This window comes from Micropterus salmoides, unplaced genomic scaffold (assembly GCF_014851395.1).
Source record: "Micropterus salmoides isolate LMB-PRFRI ecotype aquatic unplaced genomic scaffold, ASM1485139v1 Ms_hic_scaffold_8, whole genome shotgun sequence".
Lineage (NCBI taxonomy): Eukaryota > Metazoa > Chordata > Actinopteri > Centrarchiformes > Centrarchidae > Micropterus > Micropterus salmoides.
Window position 1 is genome coordinate 14,847,362 of NW_024044570.1, and position 14,252 is coordinate 14,861,613.

The 14,252-nt window shown below is 41.7% G+C and overlaps 1 protein-coding gene across 3 annotated transcripts in view; it reads right to left on the minus strand.

The window, feature by feature from the left end:
• The window catches only part of LOC119893665 (zinc finger protein aebp2-like), a 46,941-nt gene that overhangs the window by 27,721 nt on the left and 4,968 nt on the right, over positions 1-14,252 (minus strand). For all 3 annotated transcript variants that reach the window (XR_005442831.1, XM_038705968.1, XM_038705969.1), the window contains exons 5-6: positions 13,943-14,067; positions 7,210-7,277 (exon numbers count right to left, since the gene is read on the minus strand). Coding sequence is in view for 2 of the 3 variants with exons in the window: in XM_038705968.1 (XP_038561896.1) it covers positions 7,210-7,277; positions 13,943-14,067 (193 nt within the window). In the remaining variant the exon portion in view is untranslated. The remainder of the gene's footprint in view (positions 1-7,209; positions 7,278-13,942; positions 14,068-14,252) is intronic.

Sequence of the window (14,252 nt, forward strand, 5' to 3'; positions counted from 1 at the left end):
TTTTTTGACCCGCAACCCAAGAAACACAGGGCAGAGGGGGAGGGACTGGGGGCTAGTAAGAGATGTGATTGGACCAGCCCCAGTGTCAGTATAGAAAACTACCCAATGGGCCGCTGTCTATGCTTTATAGGCCGGTCATTGGCCCATTTTTTAAAACAGTTATACGTTACAACGGCACCAAAGGTTCGCCGGTCCACCATGCATTTGCCTGGTATATCAGATTACCAGTCCACCCCTGGCCTTGATCAAAGCACTGGGACTGACAAATGCACACAGGTGCACAGATCTGCACACATACACTCACACCCACAGAGGACAAAGCATAGTGTCCTCTTGTGTTGTTAATTACCAACTAAAATATACAGTATATCATCATGATTAGCTTTTGTTCACTTGTGTGCACTAGTATGTGTGTGCATGTATGTGTTAATTTGTTTTTATGCATTTTAAATGATCCAATGTGAATGTAGCTTGAAGCTCAGATACTGGGGCCCCTAAAATCAGAACAGCCAGATTTTTTTTACTTCTTTAAGCACAAGGTAGGGGGTGACGTCTTCAGTGAGAGGCACACACACACACACACACAAATGAACTGCTCAGCTGCATCTTACTGTACCCACAGCAGCATGATCCCTCTGTGAAAGAAGGGAGCGTGCGACCACTGCTGTGGCAAGTCGAGGTGCAGAAGGAACAAAGAACTTAGCGAGTCGACTGTGCCTCCACTCCCCCCTCCCCCATCCCGTCTCCGCCCCTAGCATTCCCCCCGTCACAATGTGCGTCATCACAGGAGCCCCCAGAGATGCGCGCACACACACACACACACACACACACACACACACACACACACACACACACACACTGCAGGCGGCAGTCACCCAGCCAAATCACTCATTCACATGCCTAGTCAGCCCATTCAGTGGGATGGTGTGCAGGTAGCCCTTCACATGCAGCACATTCAGAGCAACTGGGTGGAGATAGAGATGGAGAACAAAAGGAGAGGAAAGGTGATAGAAAACTGGCAAATGAAGAACATGAAAACACAAAGGGAGGGGGGGGGGGGAGTAAAGTGGCTCATGTTAATGTACAACAACTTGCTTAAACAGCGGTTGCAAATCCTTTAATGGCATGTTTAAGTGCCTAGAAGGTTGGGCTGGCTACATAGGACAATTTATTATGTACTATAAAGTTCAGAAAGCTGTAGCGATCTTATAGCACCTGTGATGCTACATTAAACAAAATCCTTCAATTTATCTGGATTTATCCATTTAGCTGGACTCATTTTTAAACAAAGAATAATTCGTTATCACTCTTTGACCTTAGGTTCACTAGATGTTCATCACTATCACAGAAGGGAATTTCTCTATGTTTTTTTTTTTTAATGAACATACGAACAAAGAATTTTGTAATTTCAACAAGAATGTGCACACATACAAGCACGTATTAACGGATAGCTAACGGATCAGCACTACAGGGATCAAGAAATTGTTCTCCTAATCTTGGAAAAATAAATATAGAAAAAACATTTGTTATTTCTAAAATGTAAGCCTGGTAATAAGTTGTTAGTTAAGTTTCTCTCTTTTTTAATTCTGTACTGCATGGCAGACGTATCTCTAGCCCCTTTAATGGTGGACAGAGAATAAAGAGGAAGTTGAGAAGAGGCAGGCACAAGACAAAAAACAGTCCCCTTCAAAGCTGTTTTAAAGTTTGGGTTAGTCTTGAGTTAGTGTAATTGTGCAAAGCAAAACTCAAATGACAAAGCGGGACCTGCTGATTGTTAAATATGCCGTAAACACCCGTGTGTGCATGTACCCCTCTGGAGTCACTGTAAACATGTCAGAGCAATGAGTTACTATATTCTGAGGGGCATCAGAAGGAGGGGGGGGGGGCATGTCACACATGTCACGCATACACACATACACAAGTGTCAATTTCACCCCCACACCCCTCCACACACACACACTGGCAGTTTTTCCAAAGTCTCCATTGAATGTTTAGTGTTACACCAACCCAAATAAAGACAAATGGATTTATTTCATTTTCCAGAGGAGACTGTGGCTTGCTTCTTTACGAGCCAATGTATGAAATGTATATTGTGAGTGAGGCCTGTGTGAGGAGAGCTACTGGGGGTGCCTGCCAGAGTGAAGCCCAGTCTTCCAGCCTAGGATTGATGGCTGGCCCCAGGCCTTGAAGCTCCCAGTGGTGACAGGAGCAATAGGTTCATCACAAATCAGCAAACTGTATATTAAATTGCTAATATATTAAACTGCTTTATATGGAACTCGGCAGGAGTGATTGCAGGAGTTCAATGTCCTTATAAACTGCATCCTTCTGCAAAGCAGATGAGAGCAGGCTCAGGGACCACAAAGGACATTGCAGCCTAAAGAAAAACCTTGTCTGGCAACAAGAGTGGAACTGCAAAACTTATGTATGATTCAAAATATTTCTTTAGTGCTTAGCATGGCAATCCACTTTATGAATCTTTCTAATTCTCATCATTCATAATTGAGTAAATTCGTCTTAAATCCAAATTTACTTGCCCACAGATAATTGTTCCTGAGACTTACGTATCAATGGATTTAGATGCATGCACACAACTGCTCAGGTAGTTATGTGCACGCATTGAAGTTTAAAAGAAGAAACCAAGTGTCACTAGTCATGGTTATTTAGACTGTGCTGTTTTTCTTTGCCTGATATCCACTCCTGCCTGCAGCTTTTAAGTTCACTTCCACTGTGTGACAGGTTTCTTTCAACTACACTGTTCCCTCACAAAGTTTTCATTTCTGTAGGCAAACATAAAAAGGTGTACGGCTTTGTTAAAACACAAAAAATTTAATAAAAAAGAAATAAATAAAAAAGAACTCTCTAGAACTCTATATGATTAAAGACGAACATGAATCAACCTCACACCGGTCTTCCTCAGGGTCAGGGTCTGGGATGTATCAGGTGAATCAAAGGTAGAGCCGGATAGTTTAGCAAATTCTTACACGTCTGACGCCTATGTTTTAATGACTGATTTGCATGTGTGTGACTGTTTAACCTTGAGGTAGATCATTTAAGCTGTGGTTCCTCTATTCTTTTTCCAACATTTATAAACTACAGGAAATCATTTTCTTGCTGTTTGTTTTGTTATTCTCTACTCTATAGACCAGATGTGTTTCTGTTTATGGTGCAGAACAACTACTTTCACAACATCACAGCAGGAATGCAATTAAGAAAGCACTACTGACTCGCCCATATTCAGTGGCTGCTCACTTAAATGCATTCAGCCATTCTTTTGTTTTACATCTTTTTTAGTGTTAGAATGGTCCACATTGAGTCTATTTTGTTCAAAAACTGTTGCTGTTTAAGTTTGTTTTTTTTGTTTTTTACAGCATAGACTTAGTCTTTTCCACTACATTTTAATTTATTTTTGTTAGGAAACCAGAATGCACATTATGAAATTATTTTGGAAATTGTGCCATATATCCATAACTGCTATTCATGAGAGCTTGTGATATTTTTTGTGCACTTTGGTAACTTCCTAAATACAAACAAACCAATGAGCATGTGCATAATAAGCACCATGATTTGCCAGGATGCATCCAGTGGCTCGGGCAGTTCACTGTCACTGACAGTGTACCTTCCCTTTGTTATTTTGAAGCATTCAACAGCATGCAAGGGATCCATTCATCCATCCATCAAAGATTAGACAGTAATTATGGTTCTTTATTTCTCTTTCAACCCACAAACCCCCTTCTTCCACCTCAGTGAGCTGGTTCATGTTCAGAATGGTTCATGTTAATCAGTTACTCATTAATCCAAATGAAGTTAAGTGTCAGTCACAATGTGAATGGTTTGTTCCAGCATTAATAAACATGACTTCCCACATTCACACGGCTAATCATTAACTCAGTGACTGAGAAACATACACAAACAACACGTAAGCACACACACACACACACACACACACACACACACACACACACACACACAGTACAGCACTTGATGTTGACCTCGGTGTTGAAGGTCACAATACTTGGTGGCTGACTTAATGACCACTAGATTGCCTATCAGATACGAGGACATCACACTGAGTCAAAGACTAAATATTAACTTGGCCGAATTGACACTCACTACCAATCATCCCTGTCTCAAAACTATTTACACTTTGCTAAACCCCTCCCCTGAACAGCGATTACAGGCCTGTCAAGGTTGTGGTTTCTCCACATGCCTTAGCGGTGTGCATGAGGCTGGGGTCTTTTTAAGCCCTTCCAAGACTAAAAACACGAAAGCAAAAGTGTAAGGAATGTATTACAGCGTGTTTATCTTTTTAGGCTTTCTCTTTTAGGCTAATGTTAGCAGCTCTCTCCAGCTCTTTGGGGGGAATGCTAGCCGGTAAATATTCCCAAGTTCACTAAAGTTACCCGAAAAACGTTCCTCAAACACACTGGTTAGTCCTCAACCAAAGAGCCATTTCTCTTGTAATAATAAAAGTAAAGACACGGTTTGAAAACACGAACAATGGTATAATTTAACCAGCCAAACAGGATTATGTTGTGGATCATCAGTTGTTGTGAATGCTGACTGTTTGCCATGGACATGCAGCATTATGTATATAGCCAAGAAGTGTTTATAGGAAAAGATCCCTTTTACAAGATCCTTGTTTCAAAACGAGTCAGCTGGAAACGTTAAAAGCTTAAGGTGAAGTTTTCAACCAACTCAGGGAGCTGACTTTTGTCTCTTTAGCCGTCCAAATTCATGGTTGCTTGCTAGAGATGAGTAAATAAGTGGGGAAGGGCTTAGCAAACAGTCACATCACAGAAAAGTTACAAAACTACAAAGAATACGTGTACTGTACATTAATATCCTGGTCAACTTTTATCTGTTGGGAGTTTTTCCCTTCACCACCCCTCTATGGATTGGTTATGCATATTAATGACCAAAGCACTTGCCTGCTATGACTCAGTCACTGATTTCTCCTGCATGGACAAAACCAAAAAGCATTTTTCTATTTTTCTGTTTAATTCTTTCCCTATAATTCACTCTCTCTGCCTCTTCTTCACATTTCTCATCTCCCATAACCATTTTGGTCCCACTCCAATTTCTCACTTTCCTCTGCTCTCTGTCTCCCACGTTGTTTCCTTCATCCATTCAGCCTCTATCTGTCTCTGAGTCTCAGTATCAATCTCCATCTATGTCTCTCTGTTTAGAAATAATGTGAGGAGTCCTTCCTGATCAACAAACTTTCTCTTCCTCCCCCTTCCCCCTCTTCCCCTCATTATTTCTCTATGCACAAGATTAAACTCCCACATGCGAGGCAAGGAGGAGGTAGCAGAGGTAGATCAGAGAGGGGAAAAGGAAAGAAGAGGATGAAGGATGGGAGAATGAAGCAGCAGAAGGCTGAGAGAACAAGGGTTTAGCTACAGTATGTTAATCGGAAGCTGTCAGCTACAATCTACATCATGATGCATCATCCAGGTTTCTTTGCCCAGTGCTATCTTTGCTCTTCACTTCGCCAAACCCATTCTCGTCTTTGTTTTCCAAACTCTTGTTTGTCTCATTTGACCTCATTCTTGTTTCCCCTTTTCCTCAGCATCCTCCTCCTTTCTATTTTTCCACCTCTTTTCCCTGTGTGCTTACTTCTTTTATCTCCCACCTTCTCCCTCCTCTTTCATTCTACATCTCTCTGCTCTCTGATCCTCCTCAAAAGGCCGTGAAGTCAAACCCTTTAATGGGCGTGTTGGAAGTGTGTTGCGAGCTTCCCCTGAGCAAGAGCCCTGCTGATATCACAGTGTTCTGTGAAGCTCTCTCTATGAGACAGAGCCATTTCATAAGCACAGTGCCAAACATGCCTGCCCTTCTGCCCAGTTGCTTAAATGAGCTGGGGCTTAAGTGGTGCCAAGGTGCACCTCAAGTGGAATGGGCCTGGTGAGGCTAAGCTGAGAATAGGTATGCAGCAAGTGACGACTGGGCAGAGCGGCTCATGTCCAAATGGGCTGAGCATGATTTTTTTTTTAGTGTTAGTGTATCCAGAGGTTTTACCAAAATACTGCAATGGACATTGATCACTTGAAATGGCAATTGATGAAAGGTTTACTGGAAAGTCACAAAAAAGAAATAATTTAGCCTCCAAGCAATATTGAATGATGATCCACTGTTTAATAGACACTTCAGTGGACTAATTCAAGGTTTATCAGAGTCGACCAAGCCAAGCAGATGGTACAGAACCAGCGCCAGACTCAAAGAGGGACAGAGAGTTTCTAATTTCCAGTCTTCTCCCCATCACCACTCCAGGCTTGATAACACTAAGAGAGGATACTGGCTGATAATTGCAGCTGATGCCCTCAGCTCCCTTTGAGGAAAGCCCTGGGGCTTCATGCAGATGTGCTAGGGTGATATGGGCTATAATGGGGCCTGGATTCCTCACACTCCGCAACAAAAAGTGCATCAGTCAGGAAAAGAAGGTTGGGAAGATTAACAGCAAGCCCTGACGTGAAGGAAGGCCACCATATGAGTGCACAACTGGATGGAAAGGAGAACCGTAAAACTGTCAGAGAGAGAAACATATACATTGTTGGTGTTCCCTTGTGTAGGCATGGACTCTTGCTGCTCAAAAAAGGAAATGTTTGTGTGACAGGACCAGCCTTTACATGGTAAGCATACGCAGAAGATTTGCAAATGTGAATCTGAGTTGCCTGTTTGTATACCAGTGACATTTTAAAGTTATCTACAAATATGAAAGTGGAGTGGCAGCTGCCATGTATGTCGCGCTTGCCTCGGTTCAGGTAAGGGCTGCATCATTTGTTTTCATTGGCAACCGGAGGCATTCAGTTAATGTTGTGGCCTGTTAGTAGCTTGAGCAGGCATTAAGTTTGGCAGTAATCAAAGCCCCTAGACCTAACAACAAAATATTTTATCACTAATACCTGTGTCATGATACATAGAAACACTGTGGCATCTTTTGTAAAAAAACCCCAACAAACTATGGTTGTTGCTCATGATTTATATGACTTTAACTGGAACCCTGCACTTTTCCATTTGTAATTTGCAAAAGCATCTGCTTTTCCCCCGCGACCCTGTAAGCAGGATAAGCGGTTGACCATGGATGGATGGATGGACCTCTGCTTTTCCTAGTTTTATATTTTAGATATCTATCTTAGCTTATACAGTATTAGCCCAGGTAAAGGTTTAGGCAGATGTACAGCATAGTGTAGGGGAAGTTTTACTCACATGTCCTCAGGTGTCCAATGTAGGAGGACCTTCACCTTGCCAGAGCCCTCTTTCCTTTTGGCTAGCACCTGTGCAAAGACAATCAAGCAAAAAAAATAAGCTGAGCTATAAAAGACACCAAAATGCTATGAGCCTAAGAAAATGACTACGCCTGTCTTTTTGATGTAATTTCACTCAGTCAGTCGGGCATTCTGTAGGCATTTGGCATATGCATAGCCAAGTCACCTGACATAGGCATATCATTTAACCTACATATTATGGTTCATTTCAAATTTCAAGACAGTTTGTTATTTTAAAGAGATTAGCATAAATGTGTTGGGTTTGGCTTCTATTGCAGCATCCTCTCATGTCTGGCTTCAAAGACATGGCCCCATCCTGGCCCCGTCTCTGTAACGAATAATGAGGCTACATGCTTCAAACATCTCACCAAGTGATACAGTGGCTGATTGTACTGTTAATAATGCATGCAAGAGCTCAGTTAGATTTCTGTTTTCAATGGGATTTATCCCACATTCCCCTACAACACACTGTAAATCCAAGGAATTTAAATCCAGACCAAAGTTAGATATGTCCTCCTACCTTTGGACTTAACAGAGGAGTGCTTATTGCAGCTGACAATATTGATTGCCAAGAAGATAGACACACTGAGCAGTTATCACCATAAACAAATCACCGTTCTTGTTGTGGATTATGTTAGCATAAAATGGAGACTAGCACACACTTTCAAATGTTTGCTGCAGTAACATGGAAATTTGTGTTCATTTTATCCATGTTTTGTTACCTGGTTTAACTACTCAAGACTAAATCTGCCAACATAACCTCAAACTTCAAGGGCTTCCTTCTTGTAAAAATACAGTTGAGACAATATCAAATGCATACATAACATTTCATCTATCACGCTGTGTTGGTTTATAGTAAAACTGGTCTGGAATTCACACAAATATTGTCTGTAGGGAAAAGAAAAGCTAGAAAAATAACCAGGAGTGTCAAAAATAGCCATAGTTATAACCTCTTGCGTCAATTGGCTCTTTTTTGTTAGGAATGTCTATTTTTAGGATGGGGAATGAGCTCACATGTGAAGAACTTCCCTAACGCACACGAATATCTGAAATTATTTTTGTGACTCTAGGGACTGGCTTTGGCATTGATGGAAACTGGTTTGAGGACAAGAAGGAGGAGGCTCCACTGAGACAGGAGACACAGAGACCTAGAATCACTCTTACAGCTTTTCTTGACCTCACACTTTAAGCCAAAACATGTATTCATTTCTAGGCTATCTCAATGATCTGATAATTTTGCATTTACGTTTATGCTCAGATCCATGTTTTTGTTTTCGCTCTACAAAAAAACCCAAACATGTTATTTCTCCTTCCATACATTCTTTATGCTTATGTTCAAAAATACCCTGCACCCATTTTGCTGTGAATTCAGGAGAGGCAAGAAGAGGTGTGCAAATGTATATTTATAATTTGATAAGCTTCCAGGTAGAGAGCTGTCTGGCAGAAGTTTTGAGGAAAGCAAACGGGACACAAAACACGTTTACTTTCAGTTTGATTAACTTTCTAGAAGAAATATTTAGGCTTGGTTAGATACGAATTTTGTTGTTTCTGGCTTGGTGCCTTCATATTTGTCTGTGAGAAGCTTTGCAAATAGCAGCCAAGTTGGCAAATCAACCATGTTGTTGCCTCTTGTTTGTAATACAGTGTTCAGGCGTAAAAGTCCAGAGTGGAAAAGAGAAGAAGGCAGAGCAAAGCTGTAGTAACAGCATGAATGATGAAACAGAAAAATGACTTCAGCATCTCACACTTTAACATAAATACTGTTGATGTGAAATCTAAACCACATGACCTATAAAAACAAATATGCATACTAAAGTCTGTCTTTGTAGGCAAAAAAATCCCTGTCAGTGAATCACAGAAAGACTGGAATAGAGTGATATATGGAGTGGACGTTGTAACGGCATCCTGCAGAGATGGTGCTCTGCGACACAGAACATGACCTTAGGTAGGTATGATGTCATTTGTAAAAGTATGATATTGTCAGTGGTGCAAAAGGTACTCAGATCTTTTACTAAAGTAACAGTAGTAGTTTTTTACAAGTAAAAGTCCTGCATTCAAAGTTTCAAAAGTAAAAGTATGAAAGTATTTGCATCAAAATTTACTTAAAGTACCAAAATCAATACTTATTATGAAAGAATGCCCGTTTCAGAATAATGTGTATTATAATACTGAATTATAACTATTGATGCATTAACGTGAACATCGCTTTAGTGCAGCTGGAAAAAGTGGGGCTCATTTTAACTACTTTATACACAATATCTTAACTTAACCTATAATAACACATCCTAGCATTAGCCTAAATCCTGTACTGGCTGCAATGGGCCCTACGATAAGTGTCTCAAGCATTGCGCCAAGACTCAGTACATGAGCAGCTGCTTTACTACCCTTTCAGTTAAAAATGCATAGCTGTTAACCTGTATCCCCAGGCTCCTCACAGTACAAGGTTAATAATCTCAAGCCTAGGCTACACTTGAAGAGGCCATGACGATGTATGTAAAGGCTGAAGACAAAGACGTGGGCTTGTGTTTAAGCAGCATGAAGTGATTTGTGAGCTGAGCGATTTGATGATGGAAGTTGGTGCTTTAAGGGATAGATCTTAATCCTCTATAGACCCAAGAGAGGGAGGGAGGTTAGGGAGGGAGGAAATAGGGAGTGAACTGTGGATATTAGTGTGGATCCAAAACAAGGCAGTGAAAACTGCAAGACCAAAGCCGGGGGAGGGCAGGCCTGCTAAAACTGGGTGCCTGTCTAGTGTCACGGGGTCAATCTGCAGATGACGCAGATTGGCGCAATAACAAAAATATCCCATCATAAACATGACTGAGTTGCTTTGGCGTGTCAGCAGGCCGACTGGCCAAACGCCACAGAACCCCCACAGCTCTGCTCCATCTCTCCAGGCCTGGGAGAGTCCACTGGGGCCTGGGGTCTGACGCAGCGCCACAGTCCTTCTTCACCACAATCCTCCGGAGGTTAGAGAGAAGGAGAATGTATGCCCAACAGGCCAGATCTCTTTCCGATTCCATGACCCTAACCTTCACTTAACCCCCTTTCCCTTGTTTTTTCTCCCAAAGTCTGTTTCTCTCCATTTGTTACTCTCCCTCCCCTGGCTGGCTCGTCCTCCTTCTCAGTCTGTGTCCAAATATGCGGTTACCTCTTTTAACCTCTTCCCAAGCTTTATCTTCACTCACCCCCCCAGCTTTCTTTTAAAATTCTTGGCTGCTGGTGAGCAGTTGAGGTTTGTAAGTGCAGAGCAGAACAGAGTTGAAAGGGACTGAGCTAGGAGGAGGACAACACTGTAGTGAGGATAGCACTGATGTCAACACTGTAATTACACTTTAACATGAACAGAAGCATTAACAGTGAGTTTGCCTGAAAAGGCACATTTTCAGAAATGTTCAAATGATTGCCTGCAGAAATTGATTTAATGATAAAGAGAAGCATGATATGGCTTCACGGCTATCTGTTTGCATGGTGACAATGTACATTAATGCATCAGAGACACCTCTGCAGGTCTATCACACACTTACAACATATGTGTCCCATTGTGGTCACTCTAGGTTATTTTGTATACATTTGCCATATTGAGATATAAATTGATGTCAGAAAAGATGTCCATTCATCCTGCTGGGCAATGTTGCTGGTGGAAAGTCCGACTATGTTTTGAACGGATAGAGGTGGGGTGGAGAGGGTGGCAGAGTGGTGGGGGAAGGGGTTTACGGTAGTAATCTTTACTCATTACCATTGACGGCAACATTGCCCAGCACCATTGCTCTAAAAGTTGCTCCGTGTATCATCAGCTTTAGGGAAGCTAGATCTCTAGATCTCTAAATCTCGTAAACAATAATTGTTCCTGCTAAGTTGGCCATGCTACAATAGCACAGCACATTAAATGTGAAATTTATATACGAGTTAACCCATGGATGGAAAATGTTCTCTACAGAGTGCTTGAAACAGATAATGGAGACCAAATTTCTGCCCTGAAGGTACCCACTGTAAACAGAATCACTGCCACTAACTAAAAAGTACATTTCCATATAAATATAATGACATCCTGTGTTGAGAAACAAGTGAGTTAAATCGTGTGTGTTTGTAGATATACAGTTGTGAAAGAAGGGGAAATTCAGTGACAGATGATGACCCTTTTTTTCCACCATCATGCATTTATGGGTCTTGAACAGGAGACAAGAGTGCTCCCTAGTGGAATTGCAAAGGAACACCCCTTCACATCCAAATATCATAACATTACAGTTATCCACTCTTTGAAGCCATTGTCAGTGAGAGACAGAATCTTTGACTGGAAAAATAGTTTTTCATGCGAGTGTTCATATGTGACCTTAATAGTAAGGTGCAAAGGTATTTTAGTGCTCATTAATAAAGTATCATGCACTGGGCATGCATGCACTGATTCAGAGAAAAACAACATCAAGCCTCATGGCGATTCACAAGGTTCACTTCAAGTGCACAGAGAAAAAATCTGCAGTGATCACAGGCTGATTTTCAAATAGTGATTCTTTCATGCCCCCTGTTGTCTAAAAAGAAAATTACATTTGGACAAATGTGAAAACAACCATGCAGGTTAAATGACAAGGCAGATTGTCTCTTTTTCTATACATAAGACAAATGATGATTTAAAGAGGTGGTATTATACTCATTTCCAGGTTCAAAATCTTAATTAGGGGTTGTACCAGAACAGGTTTACAAAAAACACCATATTTTTCCCCTCATACTGCACATTGCTGCAGCTCCACTTTTCACCCTATGTGTTTGTTCGCTCCGCTCTTGAGCTACAGAGTGATGCATCCTACTTGTACATTGCGTTGCTGGGAGTTGCACATGCGCAGTTCCCAAGTAAGGACTACTAGCCAATCAGAAGCAGAGAAGAGCGGAAACAAGGTAGTGTGATCCAAATCAAAGCCGCTTCAGACTGCGACCGTAACCTAGCAGATACTATGGTAACTTATTACCAGTCCACAACATCATTGTTCCACATCTTACCATCAGGACTAAACGTTGAACTGTTGCCGGTGTTCTGACGATCAATGCTGCCTTGCCGAAAAATGCTTCCATAGCGCAAATCGATTGACTCCACTCTACTCGGGCCTGCTCCGTTTTCCATTGCAGGTAGTACCCAGAGATAGTACGTAGCTGGTCGTCATAGCGACGCCGCATACAACTGCCGCGATGTAATGTTCAATGCGACACACACACCAGCGATCCACACAGCTTTCTCTTTTTTAAGTTAAAATGTTTCAACATTCCTCAGAATGTAAAGACAGATAAGCGGTATGAAACCTTCCAGCTGTGTTTTCCTCTGCCGTTGTTGCTGCAGCTGTCTGTGTTACGGTGTGAGCAGAGGGCTCTGTGAGCGGGCGGCTGGCCGGCCTCACACGCTCCTCCCGTGGGTTGGCACAGGCTTCCCCCGCAGCCACTTGCGGAGCTTCTCAACTCCGACAATATTCAAGCACATTTTTGTTCCGCCATTACTTCTCGTAAAACTGTCAATATTCGAAATCTACACAGCTGATTTCTCCTCAGAAGTGGATTTAGTGATGAAATTACATATGAAAACTGTAAAATAAACTTTCTGTTGCTGGCCTCTGTCTGGTGCACGCAATGATGATGCAGTGAATAGTGACGATTCTCTCTGACCAATCAGCAGTCTGTCGTGTTTTCACGTCACATTTTAGTATCACCTCAGCTCGCTTGAAACCTTTGATACGAAAAAAAGTACCTGGAAGCAGGTACAGGTGCGACATTTCTACAATGGAAAACCAAACAAAGGTGAGTCGAGCTAAAGGGCCTCCGCTCAGACTAGCTTCGTTTGAGGGCGTGCCTGACCCACTAGCTGCTTGGCAAGTTTTATGATGCGTTTTCATTGCGACCTCACAAATAAAAGGAAGTGAAGGACTGGGCTACAAACGAGCTGTTTTCAAGCGGTTCAGAGCAGTGTTTTCTGTGGGAGATGGGAACTCCCTTTGGGCTGGACTTTGGGCTTTTTCACTTTGAAAACCTGTTACATGCACAAAAAAAGATATATAACTCAATAAAGGAGAGGGTTTTCCCTCTCCTTTATTGAGTTATATATCTTAAGCATAATACCACCTCTTTTATATATCTAAGCATAATACCACCTCTTTAAACAAAACAAGTACTAGCAATAACCTTTATTTATTTTCAACAATGTCTCAATAGAGATCTGGTGATACTTTGTGTTGTTTCCTGATCAGTGTTCTGTCTGTGTTTATGGGACACTGGGATAATACTACTGCATTTTGCCTATAACCCATTGAACTTTCAATATACAGATGCAGAGGTTAAATTGGTTCATGAAATAAGTCATTTCCTCACAATGAATGCAGTATCCTTACAATATCAGGATAATTTGAGTGTGACTGTGGTTATATTCAGTTTCCATAGTACAGCTTCACCTTTAACATGCACAGCTACATTGCTGCTGATTAAAGACAGGTAAACAATATGAATAATTATTTCCCAACATTTTGCATAGTCGACCATAAAGCATCTGATAACTTCTCCACAGAAAGAGAATGCATCCTTCAACCCTTCTCTCTGAATCCCCTTAGCAACTCATTTTGTTTAAACCCCTTAAAACAGAACAGGCAGCCAGAGGAAAACACAACAAAACAAAAGTAGTGAAGCCTCACACGACTCACCGTGCTGTGAAAGACCACACTGTGGCCATTGCCCACACTTTCAATGTGGGTGGCGAGGTTGAGGCAGATGGCCCTGTGGCGAATTGCATCCATAGTTTGGGCATCGAAGAAGTCGTGGGGCCTCGCTGGAGGGGGAGAAGGACAGACTCATATGAGAGCAGAGTCAAACAACAACAGGGTTCCAACTGTGACTTATTCAAGTTTTTCTGTAACAAGCCACAACTACATCATGAAAAATGCTGTTCTTTGCGATTTTTTAACATTGCTTTGCAAATCTGAATATTTGAAACAGAGGTCTTGCAAGATCTCA